The 13,607-nt window shown below is 42.4% G+C and overlaps 1 protein-coding gene across 1 annotated transcript in view; it reads left to right on the top strand.

The window, feature by feature from the left end:
* Nucleotides 1-3,655: 3,655 nt before the first annotated feature.
* The window catches only part of TFR2 (transferrin receptor 2), a 47,818-nt gene continuing 37,866 nt past the window's right edge, over nucleotides 3,656-13,607 (top strand). The window contains exons 1-2 of the mRNA XM_033924155.1: nucleotides 3,656-3,673; nucleotides 10,006-10,074. Coding sequence (XP_033780046.1) covers nucleotides 10,042-10,074 — 33 coding nt within the window. The 5' untranslated portion in view covers nucleotides 3,656-3,673; nucleotides 10,006-10,041. The remainder of the gene's footprint in view (nucleotides 3,674-10,005; nucleotides 10,075-13,607) is intronic.

Here is a 13,607-nt window from a genome sequence, read left to right as displayed (position 1 = left end):
GGCATGGTGGATTCTTGTGTCTCTCTTTAACTGAGAAGGCTTTCCTCTCATATTACTCCTCTTTTACAGCCATTTGGGACCCATGAGTGCTCTTCAAAGTAATTCCATTTGAGTGTAGCTCCTAAATTGAAGGGGGGGGGGATGTTTAATAAAATTCTTAAAATATTCCATCTACTCTGACTCCAACTCTTTACTATTTCCATAGCACTGTATCTCTTCTACTCTGATTTATCATTCATAGTTTAGTCTTTCCTAAAATGCTTGTAAACTACTCCTTATTTCCCTCAAAATTTAGCTTAGTAAATCAGTGCAGCGCTGCTGTACTGATCATCATCAGAATACATCACATTTATTGAACTACAGAGCTTTGGTTCTACTACAGAAAGGCAGAATATCAAATCCATGACCCTTTACCCTACCATCCACTTAAAAAAAAACCTGTTTGGAAGATTTCAGCGTGCTCGGGGAGCATTTTTTTAGAGGATGACTCACTGGTAGTGCTCTAGCTAAAGGGATGAAAGAGGTTAAAGAGCCTTTGGACAGGGGCTGATCTGTAGAGTTAATGTTTAATATAAGCCATGAACAGAAACTGAGACATGTAGGATAGCGTGGAAAGAGAGACTAAGACATCTGAATGCCAGTAACACCATTGGGAATCCTAATACAATTACTGTAACATAGAAACATTCAGTTCAGTATTCAAAGGAATTTACACATTTAGCATCGTTATTCAAATAATACAGCTGAAAATTCCCTCTAAATGCTACAGCGTTATCCAGGACAGAACAAAGGCTGATTTTGTGGCATGGATGTCTAGATGTTAAGAAACTGAAAGGTAGTCAAAGGTTATGGGTTCAAGTCCCACCGAGACAGATAGGGTATTGGACTTCTAGATGCTGAAGGTATTCAAAGGTTGTTGCTTAAAAAAAAATAAATAAATAAAAGGAAACGAAAAGAGAGCGGAGGCTGTGGACTCACCAGATGTAAAACCTCGTTCTTTTTGTTTCCCTGCGGCTTTTTCTTCATTTAAAACAAATAAACACATCCGCTGCCAGGTTTGAATATTTACCTGATAGAATTTGATGCAAATAAAGACCCTGGCGCCTGTCCTGTCTGCCCTCCCACTCATCGACTTCTACAAACCCTTCCTTCTGCCTCAGAGATCCTCTGTGCGATGACAAGCTTCCAAGTTTTGGGGGGGGACTTAATATCCCGCTTATCAAAAACAATTGTCTATGTGACTTACGGTCTAGATTTGTAGGGAAGGATGTGAGAAGACAGTGGGGGGAAAGGGGAGAACTACAAAACTCAGATACAGCCCTCCTATCTACCACCTCCACTGGGGGGCTGTTTCATGAATCTTGCACCCTTTCCATAAATAACTGTTTGCGTAGATTACTCCTGGGTTAATACACTCTCATCCTATATGACTTTCTTATTTGATTACAGATTCAATAAGCAAGCCTAGCAATACGGAAAGGCAAAAGTGGTGCAGCGGTTAAAGCTGCAGCCTGAGGTTGTGGGTTCAAACCCCCGCTGCTCCTTGTGACCCTGGGCAAGTCACTTAATCCTCCCATTGCTCCAGATTGTGAGCTCACCAGGGCAGGCAGGGAAAAATGCTTGAGTACCTGAATAAATTCATTTGAACCATTCTGAGCTCCCCTAGGAGAACAGTATAGAAAACTGAATAAATAAATTACCAGGTTTTTTATCTGTGGAAATGGGCTTTATGAAAATTGAAAAAAATGTAGAAGCAGATATGGTGAAAAGATAAAACCTTTAGAAAAATGAATTAGTTCATCAAGTTAAAATAACTTTCATCAACTAATACATTTTTTCTAAAAGTTTTATCCAGTGCTTTTTTTTTTTTTCTAGTAAGAAGGTGCCGGTACTCAAATACCAGGCCACTCTTCAGGAGTGGGGTGATCACTGAGGAACCCACCCCACAGTAGCCCAGGCCCCGTCAACCAGCCACAGAATCCATGAAAAGGCAGCACAGAGTATGCAAACTTGAACTATTTTATTAATACCTGGGGAACAAGCAATGGAAACAGTACAGGTACCCCCCCCCCCCCCCCGAGTACCCCTTCAAAAAAAGCCTACCTATTTTTTGGGACCTTTCTGAAAACTGGTCACACTGAATGGATAAGCATATGTGTGATTAATTTACTATAAGATCCCTTAAAGGACTCCTCAACTTTAGAAAAGCAATAAAAAAATACCTGTTCACCTAACTCCCACGAGCGATAGATTATATAGAAATGTATATTGATACAAGATGCTCGGTATGTGTCGTTGTATTGTAAAATCTTGTTCTGTAACTGTGACAAATTTAACCTATAAACTGTATACAGTGTTCCCACGCGAATTCGCGGTATTCTCCGACCGCCTCTTTCTGTACTAAAGTCAGGCTTCACCAATCAGGAGCTGCTTGTCAAAGCAGCTCCTGATTGGTGAAGCCGGACTTTAGTACAGGAAGAGGCGGTCGGAGCATACCGTGGGTGATTTCCTTCACTCGCCGGCGCTCCAGCTGCCTTCTCCTGCCTCCCCAGGCGAAAAAACTGTATTTGCGGGGTTTTTTTTATATTCGCAGGGGTTCCTGGAACAGAACCCCCGCGAATATTGGGGGAGTACTGCTTTATGGATATTGGTATTAGATCCCTAGTATATGTCGAGTTAGGATAAAAACTTGTACAAAAAAAACCCCAAAACAACCCTTGTACTGTAACTATAGCATATTGTAGCCTGTTAACTGTATATTATATATGTTAATCTGTAACTCGTCCTGAGCTCTTTGGAGAGGACAGGATAGAAAAGGAATTAAATAAACAACTCCCAGTGGATGTTGGTGGGGTGGGGAACCGGGGGGTTGGGAGGGGTTACTTTAGGCTCTAGGAGCATATGGGGGGGGGGGGGGCGTGCAGTTTGTGAGGCCCGGGGATGATCAGAGTCCAGATTTCCGGGCCATTTTCTAGTTGTTGGTTGTGATAGGCCTGTGGGCCCTTCTTTCTTTCTTTTGTAGCTTGTTGTTGAGGGGGGGGCTGTCGGGGGGGGGGGGGGTTGGGGTTTGGGAGGATTGTTCTTGTTTGTTTCAGCTTTGTCATTGTGTCTGGCACTTCTTCAATGAAAATAATAAAAAAAATTGTTTTGACACTAAATAAACAACTCCCCTTTTATAAAACCACAATAGCGGTTTTCAGCGCAGGTCTGTGCGCTGAATGCGCTACGCTGCTCCCAATACTCATAGGAACTCTATGAGTGTTGGCTGCAGTGCAGGACATTCAGCGCACTGGCCTGTGCTATAAATCGCGATCACGGTTTTGTAAAAGGAGGAGGGGAGATAATAAATTAAAGGGAAACAACTATAGGCATTGTTTTGTTTGGGAAAAAAAAGTACCTCTGGAAAAAAGTGGGTGCAAATCTCTGCAGGGGTTGTTTTTTTTTTTGCTGATAGTCAAAATTAGTACGAGTTCGGTACTAATTATTGGTGCACATCTTGTCGGTAAACAATACCCACCGTGGTTTACTTTGCCCCAGTGCAGGCAGTTAATTATTGTCCCCAGCGTGACTTGCTCAGAGTCAGTAGGTGCAGGGAGACAATGACTCCGTCCAAGGTCACCCACAGAGTCAGTGACAGCAACGGGGACTGGAACAGAATCACAAGCAGATTAACGTAAGTCATTCATCCTGAGGCCGGACATATAGATTTGGTGAGAAAGCTGGGGATTAGAACTCACAAGTCCTGGAGTGATCCTGACTGCTCTATGAAAATCTTCCTTGAACTCTGCTCTTTGAAGATTTTTTCTGGGTATATCATTCCTCCTCCCCCCCCCCCCCACAACCCCATCTTCCAACCAGCTGTGCACTTAGCATGATCAGGCTAAGGAATAATCAGAAGGTAAGAGATACTGCAGCAGCTCCATCCATGAAGCTGCTGGAAGCTGTCTTTGCCCGTTTAAACATTCGGAGCCATGCAAAAGTTTTGCATCACCTCCGAGTAATACATTGTTCCGTCTTTCTTGCTGGATCACAGCAATATTTCTGATGCCTACTGCTGATGTGTTCAGAATTTAATGGCAAGAGTCGTTTTTAGCCTCTGATCCACGTGTTTCCGTGCCAGGACCTTTACGGACCCCTGAGAAGACAGTTTTGTCGAACACGGACCATGTTGGGTCCTTAATATTAATTTTCGTGGATTATTGGATTGAACTTTTAATAAAGCCTGCATCTTGATCATCTTCTCCACGGTGTCTTTGGTTTTATCACATTTTTATATCTGTGGAGTTTTTCGGGTCAACCTTTTGGTTGTACATCATGTATCCCTCCATTTTCTCAGATGTGCTAGGTGTTTGTCTCCAGAGAGATACAATCTAACTCACCTTCACCTACTACTGAAAAAGTGTTAGCTAAATTCAAATAAATAATGTCTATACATAGTATCACATGACTCCTAAGCCTCCATACAGGGCTGGCTTAACCTATGGACCAGATGAGGTACGGCCCAGGGCACCAGTGCTAAAGGGTGCCCAACGCTCAGGGCCATGACATCACCGGCCCATAATTTAAACTTTTCTGTGGCTTTCTTTCTCCTCCCTCTCCTGACACTACTGCCCTGTCTCAGCAGGGTATGGCTTCATGCGCTGGTGTCAACATCATAGGAGAGAAGTACAGCACTTCCCATTACCTAGGGTTACCAGAAGTCCAGATTTCCCCAGATATGGCTTCCTTTTGAGGACATGTCCAGAGGTCCAGATGACTTTTCAAAACCCAGCACTTTTTAAACCCTGCTAAGCTAACTGATTTCACCACATTCTCTGGCAATGAATTCCAGAATTTAATTACACATTATGTGAAGAAATATTTTCTCCAGTTTGTTTTAAATCTACTACTTAGTAGCTTCATTGCATGCTCCCTGGTTCAGTTGTCTCAAACTCGCGGCCCAGGGGTCACATTTGGCTCACCAGGTACTAATTTGAGGCCCTCAGTATGTTATCATTGTTCTGGAACGTTGCCCGCCTCACTGCTGTAACCTCATGCAAGAGCTTTGCTGCATCTTTCTGCATGTTGCACTGCTTTCAGCTGTGTATAGCTGAAATTATCAGAAGCAATTAAGGAAAGATTTATAAACTATAGAGTTTTACCTCATGCAAAGTTGTCATTTCTTTAATAAGATATTAACTATTTTTTTTCTGCGGCCCTCCAAGTACCTACAAATCCAAAATGTGGCCCTGCAAAACGGTTTGAGTTTGAGAACACTGCCCTAGACCTAGTATTTTTGGAAAGTGAACAAGCAATTCACATCTACCCTTTCCCTTCCACTCATTATTTTATAGATCTCTATCATATCACCCCTGAGCATCTCTTCTCCAAGCTGAAGAGCCGTAGCTGCTTTAGCCTCTCATAGGAAAGTCAACCCATCCCTTTTTGTCGCCCTTTTCTGTACCTTTTCTAATTCCGCTATATCTTTTTTTGCTAATACTGAAAATCAATAAAACAACTTCAAGTTAAAAAAATAAATAAATCTTAGTAGTGGTTCATGACGGATTATGATCATCTATTCTATCCTTCTCCCCAATTTTATCTACTTCGTTGCCCTCATCCCTATTTAATTGAACACTTAACTCTACGTAAAACTGTTTAATTTAATACTTAACTGCATGTAACTATGTTTAAATAATGTGTACCACATGTAACTATACACGTAGCTATGTTTAATTAATGTAAATCTATTCAGTTAATACTTAACTGCATGTTACCATGTCTAATTAACGTGAACCGCCTAGAACTCACTGGGTATGGCGGTATACAAGAATAAAGTTATTATTATTATTATAATAAATAAAATTAATAACCTCTCTCATTTGCCTTTTCTGTGTGGCTTGATTAGATTGTAGTTCCTTGAAACAGGGACTGCCTCTTACGTCTGTTTGCACAGTGTTGCGTAGGTCTAGTGGTGGTGTGTGAATGATAACCAGCTGTCATAGTAGCAGTAGTTTTGGCTGTGCTCAGTGATAAAGAGGCTGGGCTTAGGAGATACGCTCACTAACAGTATGGTGACCTTCCCTCCCCAAACCTTCAACACTTAAATGGTTATTTGGCCGTGCTTTCAGACTGATTGAGCTCACACAAGCTGAAACTTAATACATCGAAGCCAGAAGCAGTTTGGTTCAGTAGGAACTGCATTCTACCTACTCTATGGGTATTTCAGTCCTGCTATTTGACAAAGCGATTGTACTGGGAATGATCTTAGATTACTCGTTGAAATTTGAAGGGCATTTTGGCATACTTACCAATACATCTTCTCATGTTTTACATAAGATTCAACTTTTTGTCCTTTTTTTCAGAACCAAGGGATATACAGATGCTTTTGTATACCCTCATGTTAAGGTGATTAGACCAGGGCCAGATTTAAGATGTTGGCAACCATAGGTAGGACCAGAGAGTGGTTGGGGAAAGGAGTTTCTTTCCCTGATCACAAAAGAAAATTGAATCAGAGGCAATAGTTTTAGTTGCCTAAGTCTAAAATTAGGCCTGGATTAGACTACTGCGATACATTATTTTCCAGTATCTTTAAGACACACTCAACTCATCCAAAATCTTTCTGTTAAGCTTCTCTGCTTTACACAAACACTGGATCATGACTGTGACTCCCTTCTTCCCATCACTGGCTTCCTGTCAGTTTCAGAATCCAATTTAAAGTTCTATGGCCTAGCATTTCAAGTAAACCGCAGGAAACACTTTTATCTCTCTGATCTGTTGGTCTGACTTATCAGATACCTCAGATTTTCTCAGGCTAACATTTGCCCTTCTGCTACTCACTAAAATTAGGTTTACAGTGCAGAGGCTGCCTAGTTCTCTGCTATAGAGGTTCATATCTCTGGAATTTGATGCCATTTTAATCTTCGCATGGATCATAGTGCTCTTATTATAAGAGCAGGTTTCAAGAATATGATTTGTTACATTAGCTTTTAGTTTATTTCATAATTAATCAGTGTTCCCGCTAAGCTGCGCTGGTGTGCGCTGGCGCACAAAATATTAGGTCGCAGCGCACAAGTTTCTCGTCACAGCGCAGGACCGGCAAGATTGACTCATTTGAACTTCTGCAAGATCAGCATCGGAAGCGTGCGCTGGGCCGGAGAGATCTTGGGGAGCCTCCGACAGTGGCTTTCTCCCCTCTCTGCAGCTCTCCTTTACTTCCCAGCGCAGCGATTCACGAAGGCAGCCTCGGGGCTTTTGCTGAGTCGCGGCTGCCTCTGATGATGCAACTTCCTCTTTCCTCAGAGGCGGCGCGACACAACAAAGGACCCGAGGCTGCCTTCGTGAATCGCTGCGCTGGGAAGTAAGAAGAGCTGCTGGGAGGGGAGAAAACCACTATCAGTCTGGGAAGCTGCTGGGCAGGGGAAAAAAGGGACAGCTGCTACTGGAAAGGGAGAAGGAGAGATGCTTCTGGGAGGGGAGGAGGGAAAGAAATCTGGGAAGCTGCTGGGCCAGGAAAAAAAAGGGACAGCTGCTACTGGAGAGGGAGAAGGAGAAGGAGAGATGCATCTGGGAGGGGAGGAGGGAAAGGAATCTGGGAAGCTGCTGGGCCCGGAAAAAAAAGGACAGCTGCTACTGGAGAGGGAGAAGAAGGAGAGATGCTTCTGGGAGGGGAGGAGGGAAAGGAATCTGGGAAGCTGCTGGGCAAGGAAAAAAAGGGACAGCTGCTACTGGAGAGGGAGAAGGAGACGGAGAGATGCTTCTGGGAGGGGAGGAGGGAAAGGAATCTGGGAAGCTGCTGGGCCAGGAAAAAAAGGGACAGCTGCTACTGGATAAGGAGAAGAAGGAGAGATGCTTCTGGGAGGGGAGGAGGGAAAGGAATCTGGGAAGCTGCTGGGCTAGGAAAAAAAAGGGACAGCTGCTACTGGAGAGGGAGACGGAGAGATGCTGCTGGGAGGGGAGGAAGGGAAGAGAGTTACTGCTGGTCAGGAGGCTGGGAGAAAGAAAGAAAGGGGGCAGGCAGGGAAACAGAAGGAAAGAAGAGAAACAGAAAAAAAGAAAGAAAGGTCAGGGAGAGAGGAAGAAAAAGTTGGGGGAGGGAATGAGGTGTGGAGGAGAGAAAGCATACAGGCTGATAGAAGGGAAGAAAGATTGGATGCACAGTCAGAAGAAGAAAGTGCAACCAGAAATCACCAGACAAGGTAGGAAAAATGATTTTATTTTAAATTTAGCAAAGTGGAGGCAGTATTACCACAGTTTTCAAAGGAATTTGCCCAAATAACTTAATAGTTAACTGGGTAAATTCCCAGAGATGAAAACTTCCCTTCACTTACTATGCACAGTTCTGAATTTATATCTGCTGTCTATATTTTACAATATGGTCCCCTTTTACTAAACCGCAATAGTGGTTTTTAGCGCAGGGAGCCTATGAGCGTCAAGAGCAGTGCTGGGCATTCAGCGCAGCTCCCTGCGCTAAAAACTGCTATTGTGGTTTAATAAAAAGGATGGAGGGTATATTTGTCTATTTTTGTATGCTATAAAAACCAAATACAGAGAGAGACTGAGAGCTGTTGACGAAGAGCTACGTGTGTGTCTTTCTTCCATTCCAGCCAGAATATCAGCTTTGTGTTCAGCCAAACAGGCCCAGGTTTCGCACTGAATAAAGTATTTTATAATTTTTATAATTTTTATTTCATAATAAAGTAATTATAAAATACTTTCTTTGTGTTTATTTGATTCCTATTCAAGAGAATTACTTTATATATAGTCAATATAGGCAGAGAGTTAAATTTTTTAACATTTTCTAATGGTGGTGTGCCTCGTGATTTTTTTCATGAAACAAGTGTGCCTTTGCCCAAAAAAGGTTGAAAAACACTGGTCTAGAAATTGAAAGCATCAAACGTATTGTCTTCTGGACTGTTTTTAATTTACAGTTTACACATATGGATGTAACAGACATAACTACATTTGTTGTAAAACATTTATTAAGATATCATTTCATCCCTACAATTTCTGTGTTCTTAAAAATATTATTTAACGTTATTTAATTTAGCGTGTAGGCCTAAAATTCCTTTGAATACCTCGTCCTCATGTATCAGCAACTTTGACAACATATTTATTTGGCTCATAACTTGCTGGCGCCCGATATTTTTAGCTCACAGTGAAAAAAGTTTGCTCACAACACCCGCCCGCTTAGAGGGAACACTGATTTGAGGGCCATTTTCAATAAGACATTTAAGTTCAACTTTGGATGTTTCCTACAAAATGTCCAAAGTTGGAAGTGGAGAAATGGCCATTTTTGAACAGGATATCCAAATAATTGGGTTGTTGTTGTTTTTTTTTTTTAATTCCCTACTTGGATGTCTTGGCTGCCAAAACATCTAGGCCACCAGGACATCTAACTTTATTTGCCATTTTTGACCACAAAAGGGCATTTTGACACCACAATCTCAGCTCTGGAATGTTGCTACTCTTTGGGTTTCTGCCTGGTACTTGGAACCTGGGTTGGCAACTCTTATGTTCTTATGTGAGTCAAGTATAGGGCAATGAAGCCATGGTGACATCACTGATGAGGTTGGCTCTTAGGCACTGGTAGAATGAGGCATTATGACATCACAATCTCAGCTCTGGAATGTTGCTACTCTTTGGGTTTCTGCCTGGTACTTGGAACCCGGGTTGGCCACTGTTGGAAACATGATGCTCAGCTTGATGGACCTTCGGTCTGTCCCAGTCTGGCAATTCTTATGTTAAATGTGTGTGTGATTGTCAGTGTTGCACTGCAACTGCCTCTTATGTACCTATTTTGTGGTGGGACAGCATGTGTGTACGTGTAATTGTGTGGGGAGCTCACAATGTAATTGCCTTTGCTGCCTTCTATCAATTCTGTGATATAGCAGTGTCTAAGTTTACGAGGAGAGTCTCCATTTGCCCAGCTGGGCTGTGGATTAGACTCTGAAGGGTGGGGTGTGGTAGCTGATAAGCTCTTCTAGAGGCGCAGCCTCTCTAATCATTTTTGGGTGTTCCCCACAGGGCTGGAGTACAGAGCATTGGGAAGTCGTGTGCTTCATGGATGCCTTCAAATCCCTGCTGTCTGGGGTGGTAAGAACGTTTTGCTATGGCTCTTTTATTTTTTTTTTCTCTTTATTTCTTTCAACTCTTTTCTTTTTACTGTATCTTCCTTTTCTGATTCTCTGTCTTCCACACTCTTGCATTCTTTTGTCCTTTCGTTTCTTTTTGGTTTTCTTACCTCTTTCCTTTTTATTATATTTACATTTTCTTTTATTCTCTCTTCCTGTCTTTTTTTTTTTCTCTTTTCTTGTATTTCATATTTTCATTACTTTCGTTGCTTCTTCATTTTTTATTTTAAATTTTGTTTCTGTTTGCTTTTTTTTTTTTTTTTTTGCTTTCCACTTTCTTGATTGGTCTATTTCATGTTTACACTGGCTATTTTTGTTCTTGTTCCTTTTTATCTTATTCATGCTTTTTTTTCATTCTTTTGCCCTCTTCATTTGGTTTTTCCCTTCTCATTCTTTTGCACTGTTTTAAAACTTTTCCTTCTCTTACTTACTTATCCACCTTCTGCATATTTATTTTTTCTTTAAAACTCATTTTCTTTATCTTTGACTGTACAGAACACAACAAAATGCTGAGCAAATATTTATTATGCTTCTGATATTTTGACTTAAGTGAGTTCTGGTAAATTTAGTTTATTGTTCCTCATCCTCCCTCCTGATTTTCTCTCTGCTCCATCATTTAAGAACATAAGAATAGCCTTACTGGATCAGACCAATGGACCATTCAGCCCAGTATCCCGTCTTCACGGAGGCCAATCCAAGTCACGAGTACCTGGCAAAAACCCAAATACCATAGTAGCAGCATTCCATGCTACCAATCCAAGGCAAGCAGCGGCTTCCCCCATGTCTTTCTCAATAACAGACTATGGACTTTTCCTCCAGGAACTTGTCCAAACCTTTCTTAAAACCAGCTACGTTATCTGCTCTTAACACAACCTCTGGCAATGCGTTCCAGAGCTTAACTATTCTGAGTGACAAAATATTTCCTCCTATTGGTTTTAAAAGTATTTCCCTGTAACAAGTTTATTTTCAAGTTTATTTAAAATTTGATGAATCGCTTAATCATAATACAAAGCAATGAACAAGTCTAAAAATAGTACATCAACAAATACAAATACAAGGCTACAGTACAGGTAACATAGACGCAACACTTAACATACACAAGTGTCCCCTAGTCTTTGTAAATCTTGATGCAGTAAAAATTTGATCCACTTGTACCCATTCTACACCCCTCAGGATTGTGTAGACTTCAATCAAATCTCCCCTCGGCTGTCTTTTTCCAAGCTGAAGAGCCCTAACCTCTTTAGCCTTTCATCATACCAGAGGAGTTCCAGCCCCTTTATCATCTTGGCTTCTCTTCTTTGAACCTTTTCTAGTGCCGCTATATCTTTTTTGAGATAAGGAGACCAGAACTGAATGCAATACAATAAAGTCAGCAGATGTCTGAAGCAGTTGGGGTATTTTGTTAGGGGAAGACACTGGCAAAGTGAGAATTAGGGGCTGTGATGAGAGATCCTATAACAGAAAGAAGCTATAGATCTGTTCTTACTTTTATGATGCTTCCCTCTTAGTCACTGCATGTAATAGAACATAAGAACATAAGAAGTTGCCTCCACTGGGTCAGACCAGAGGTCCATTGCGCCCAGCAGTCCGCACCTGCAGCGGCCCATCAGGTCCATGACCCGTCAAATGGTCCCTGCCTCATCCTATAACCTACTTCTGTCCGTACCCCTCAATCTCCTTATCCTTCAGGAATTTATCCAAACCTTCTTTGAATCCCTTTAGTGTCTTCTGCCCTATCACAACCTCTGGGAGTGCGTTCCATGTGTCCACCACTCTCTGGGTGAAGAAGAACTTCCTGGCATTGATTCTAAACCTGTCCCCTTTCAGTTTCTCCTAGTGCCCCCTTATACTTGTTGTTCCCCACAGTCTGAAGAATCTGTCCCTGTCTACCTTATCTATGCCTTTCAGGATCTTGAAAGTTTCCTCTAAGTCTCTGCTTTTCCAGGGAGAACAGCCCCAGCTTTTCTAGCCTGTCGGCATATGAAAAGTTTCCATACCTCTTATCATTTTCGTCGCTCTTCTCTGGACCCCCTCAAGTATTGCCATGTCCTTCTTGAGGTACGGCGACCAATACTGGACATAGTACTCCAGAAGTGGGCGTACTATTGCACAATACAGTGGCATGATGACTTCCTTTGTCCTGGTCGTGATGCCCTTCTTGATGATACCCAGCATTCTGTTTGCTTTCTTTGAGGCTGTCGCACATTGTGCCGATGCTTTCATTGTTGTATCCACCAGCACACCCAGGTTAAGTTATAAGCTTAGAATTCAAGACAGATCTGGAAGTACAGTGGCTCCAGTTCTTCATCCTGACCCCGTTCCTCCCTGTGGGCAAGCATCTCTCCCCCGTGGTCCAATCTCTTTCTCTGTCTTCTCTCCATTTTCCCCTACTAAGTCCAATATTTCTCTCCCTTCCTCCTACCCTCCTTTTAGTCCGTCTTTCTGTCTCTCTCTGTTTCCCCCCTCCCCTTCTTCTCCTAAAGGCCTGGCATCTCTCCATCTGCCTCTTCCTCCTAACATCTCCCCCCCCCTCCACAAGCCTAGGATCAGTCTCTAGCCCTTTGCCCTCCCCTGCAAGCCTCTGACCTGGTACCGACAGCAGCACCTGGGCTGAGAATTCCAAGTTTGGCCTCCTTTGTATCTGAGGGAAATGTGTGGCTGATATGCCTTTTACACAGGTTTTTAATCCAGTGACTGGGTGTTCAGGCCATCTGTACTCATACAGATTGTCGTAACCCACACAGAGTAGAAGTTGCAGCACTAACAGCTGCGGTACACCTACATTAGGCTCCTAAGAAGGCCGAGAGCATGTGTATGAAGCAACCATGGTTAAAGAGGCTGGATGCTTTCAGATAAAGTAAAGCTGTGTGGTGTAGTGGTTAGAGCTACAATCTCAGCACCCTGAGGTTGTGGGTTCAAACCCTGTTCTGCTCCTTGTATCCCTGGGCAAGTCACTTAATCCTCCACTGCCCCAGGTACATTAAACAGATTGTGAGCCCACCGGGACAGACGGAAAAATACTACCTCTATGTAAAATTGCTTTGAATGTGGTCCCAATCCCTTACTTACCTTTAATGAAGGTTCTCCATGGATAGCAGGATAAGTCAGCCATTGTCTAATGGGAACTGTCAGATGACATCACCTAAATGTGGCTGATACATCTTGCTTGTCCTAGGAGAATAGCCTGTGGCTGTATGGATTGTAAAATTAATGGTAGGAGATAGGAGAGGGCCTGAGTGCTGGAGGAACAAGCCTGGAATTTAAACATCCTTGGGACAGATATGGTAGGCAGTACTAGAAGCAGAGTTGAAAGGTCATGAAAAAGGGGAAGAAGTTACAGCTGATTTGAAGCTGAGAATGTATATATAAAGCACTATTATTTTGTTGGTGTATTCAATAGGTTTCTACGGGATGATTGAAGGTAGATCAAAATACTGTGATTCGAATGATTTATTCATTGGGTCAATATGATTCGGTGACTGCTTTTATGCTAAA

Source organism: Geotrypetes seraphini, chromosome 16 (assembly GCF_902459505.1).
Source record: "Geotrypetes seraphini chromosome 16, aGeoSer1.1, whole genome shotgun sequence".
NCBI lineage: Eukaryota > Metazoa > Chordata > Amphibia > Gymnophiona > Dermophiidae > Geotrypetes > Geotrypetes seraphini.
The sequence above is the reverse complement of the archived record's forward strand: the minus strand, read 5'-3'. Positions and strand labels throughout refer to the sequence as shown.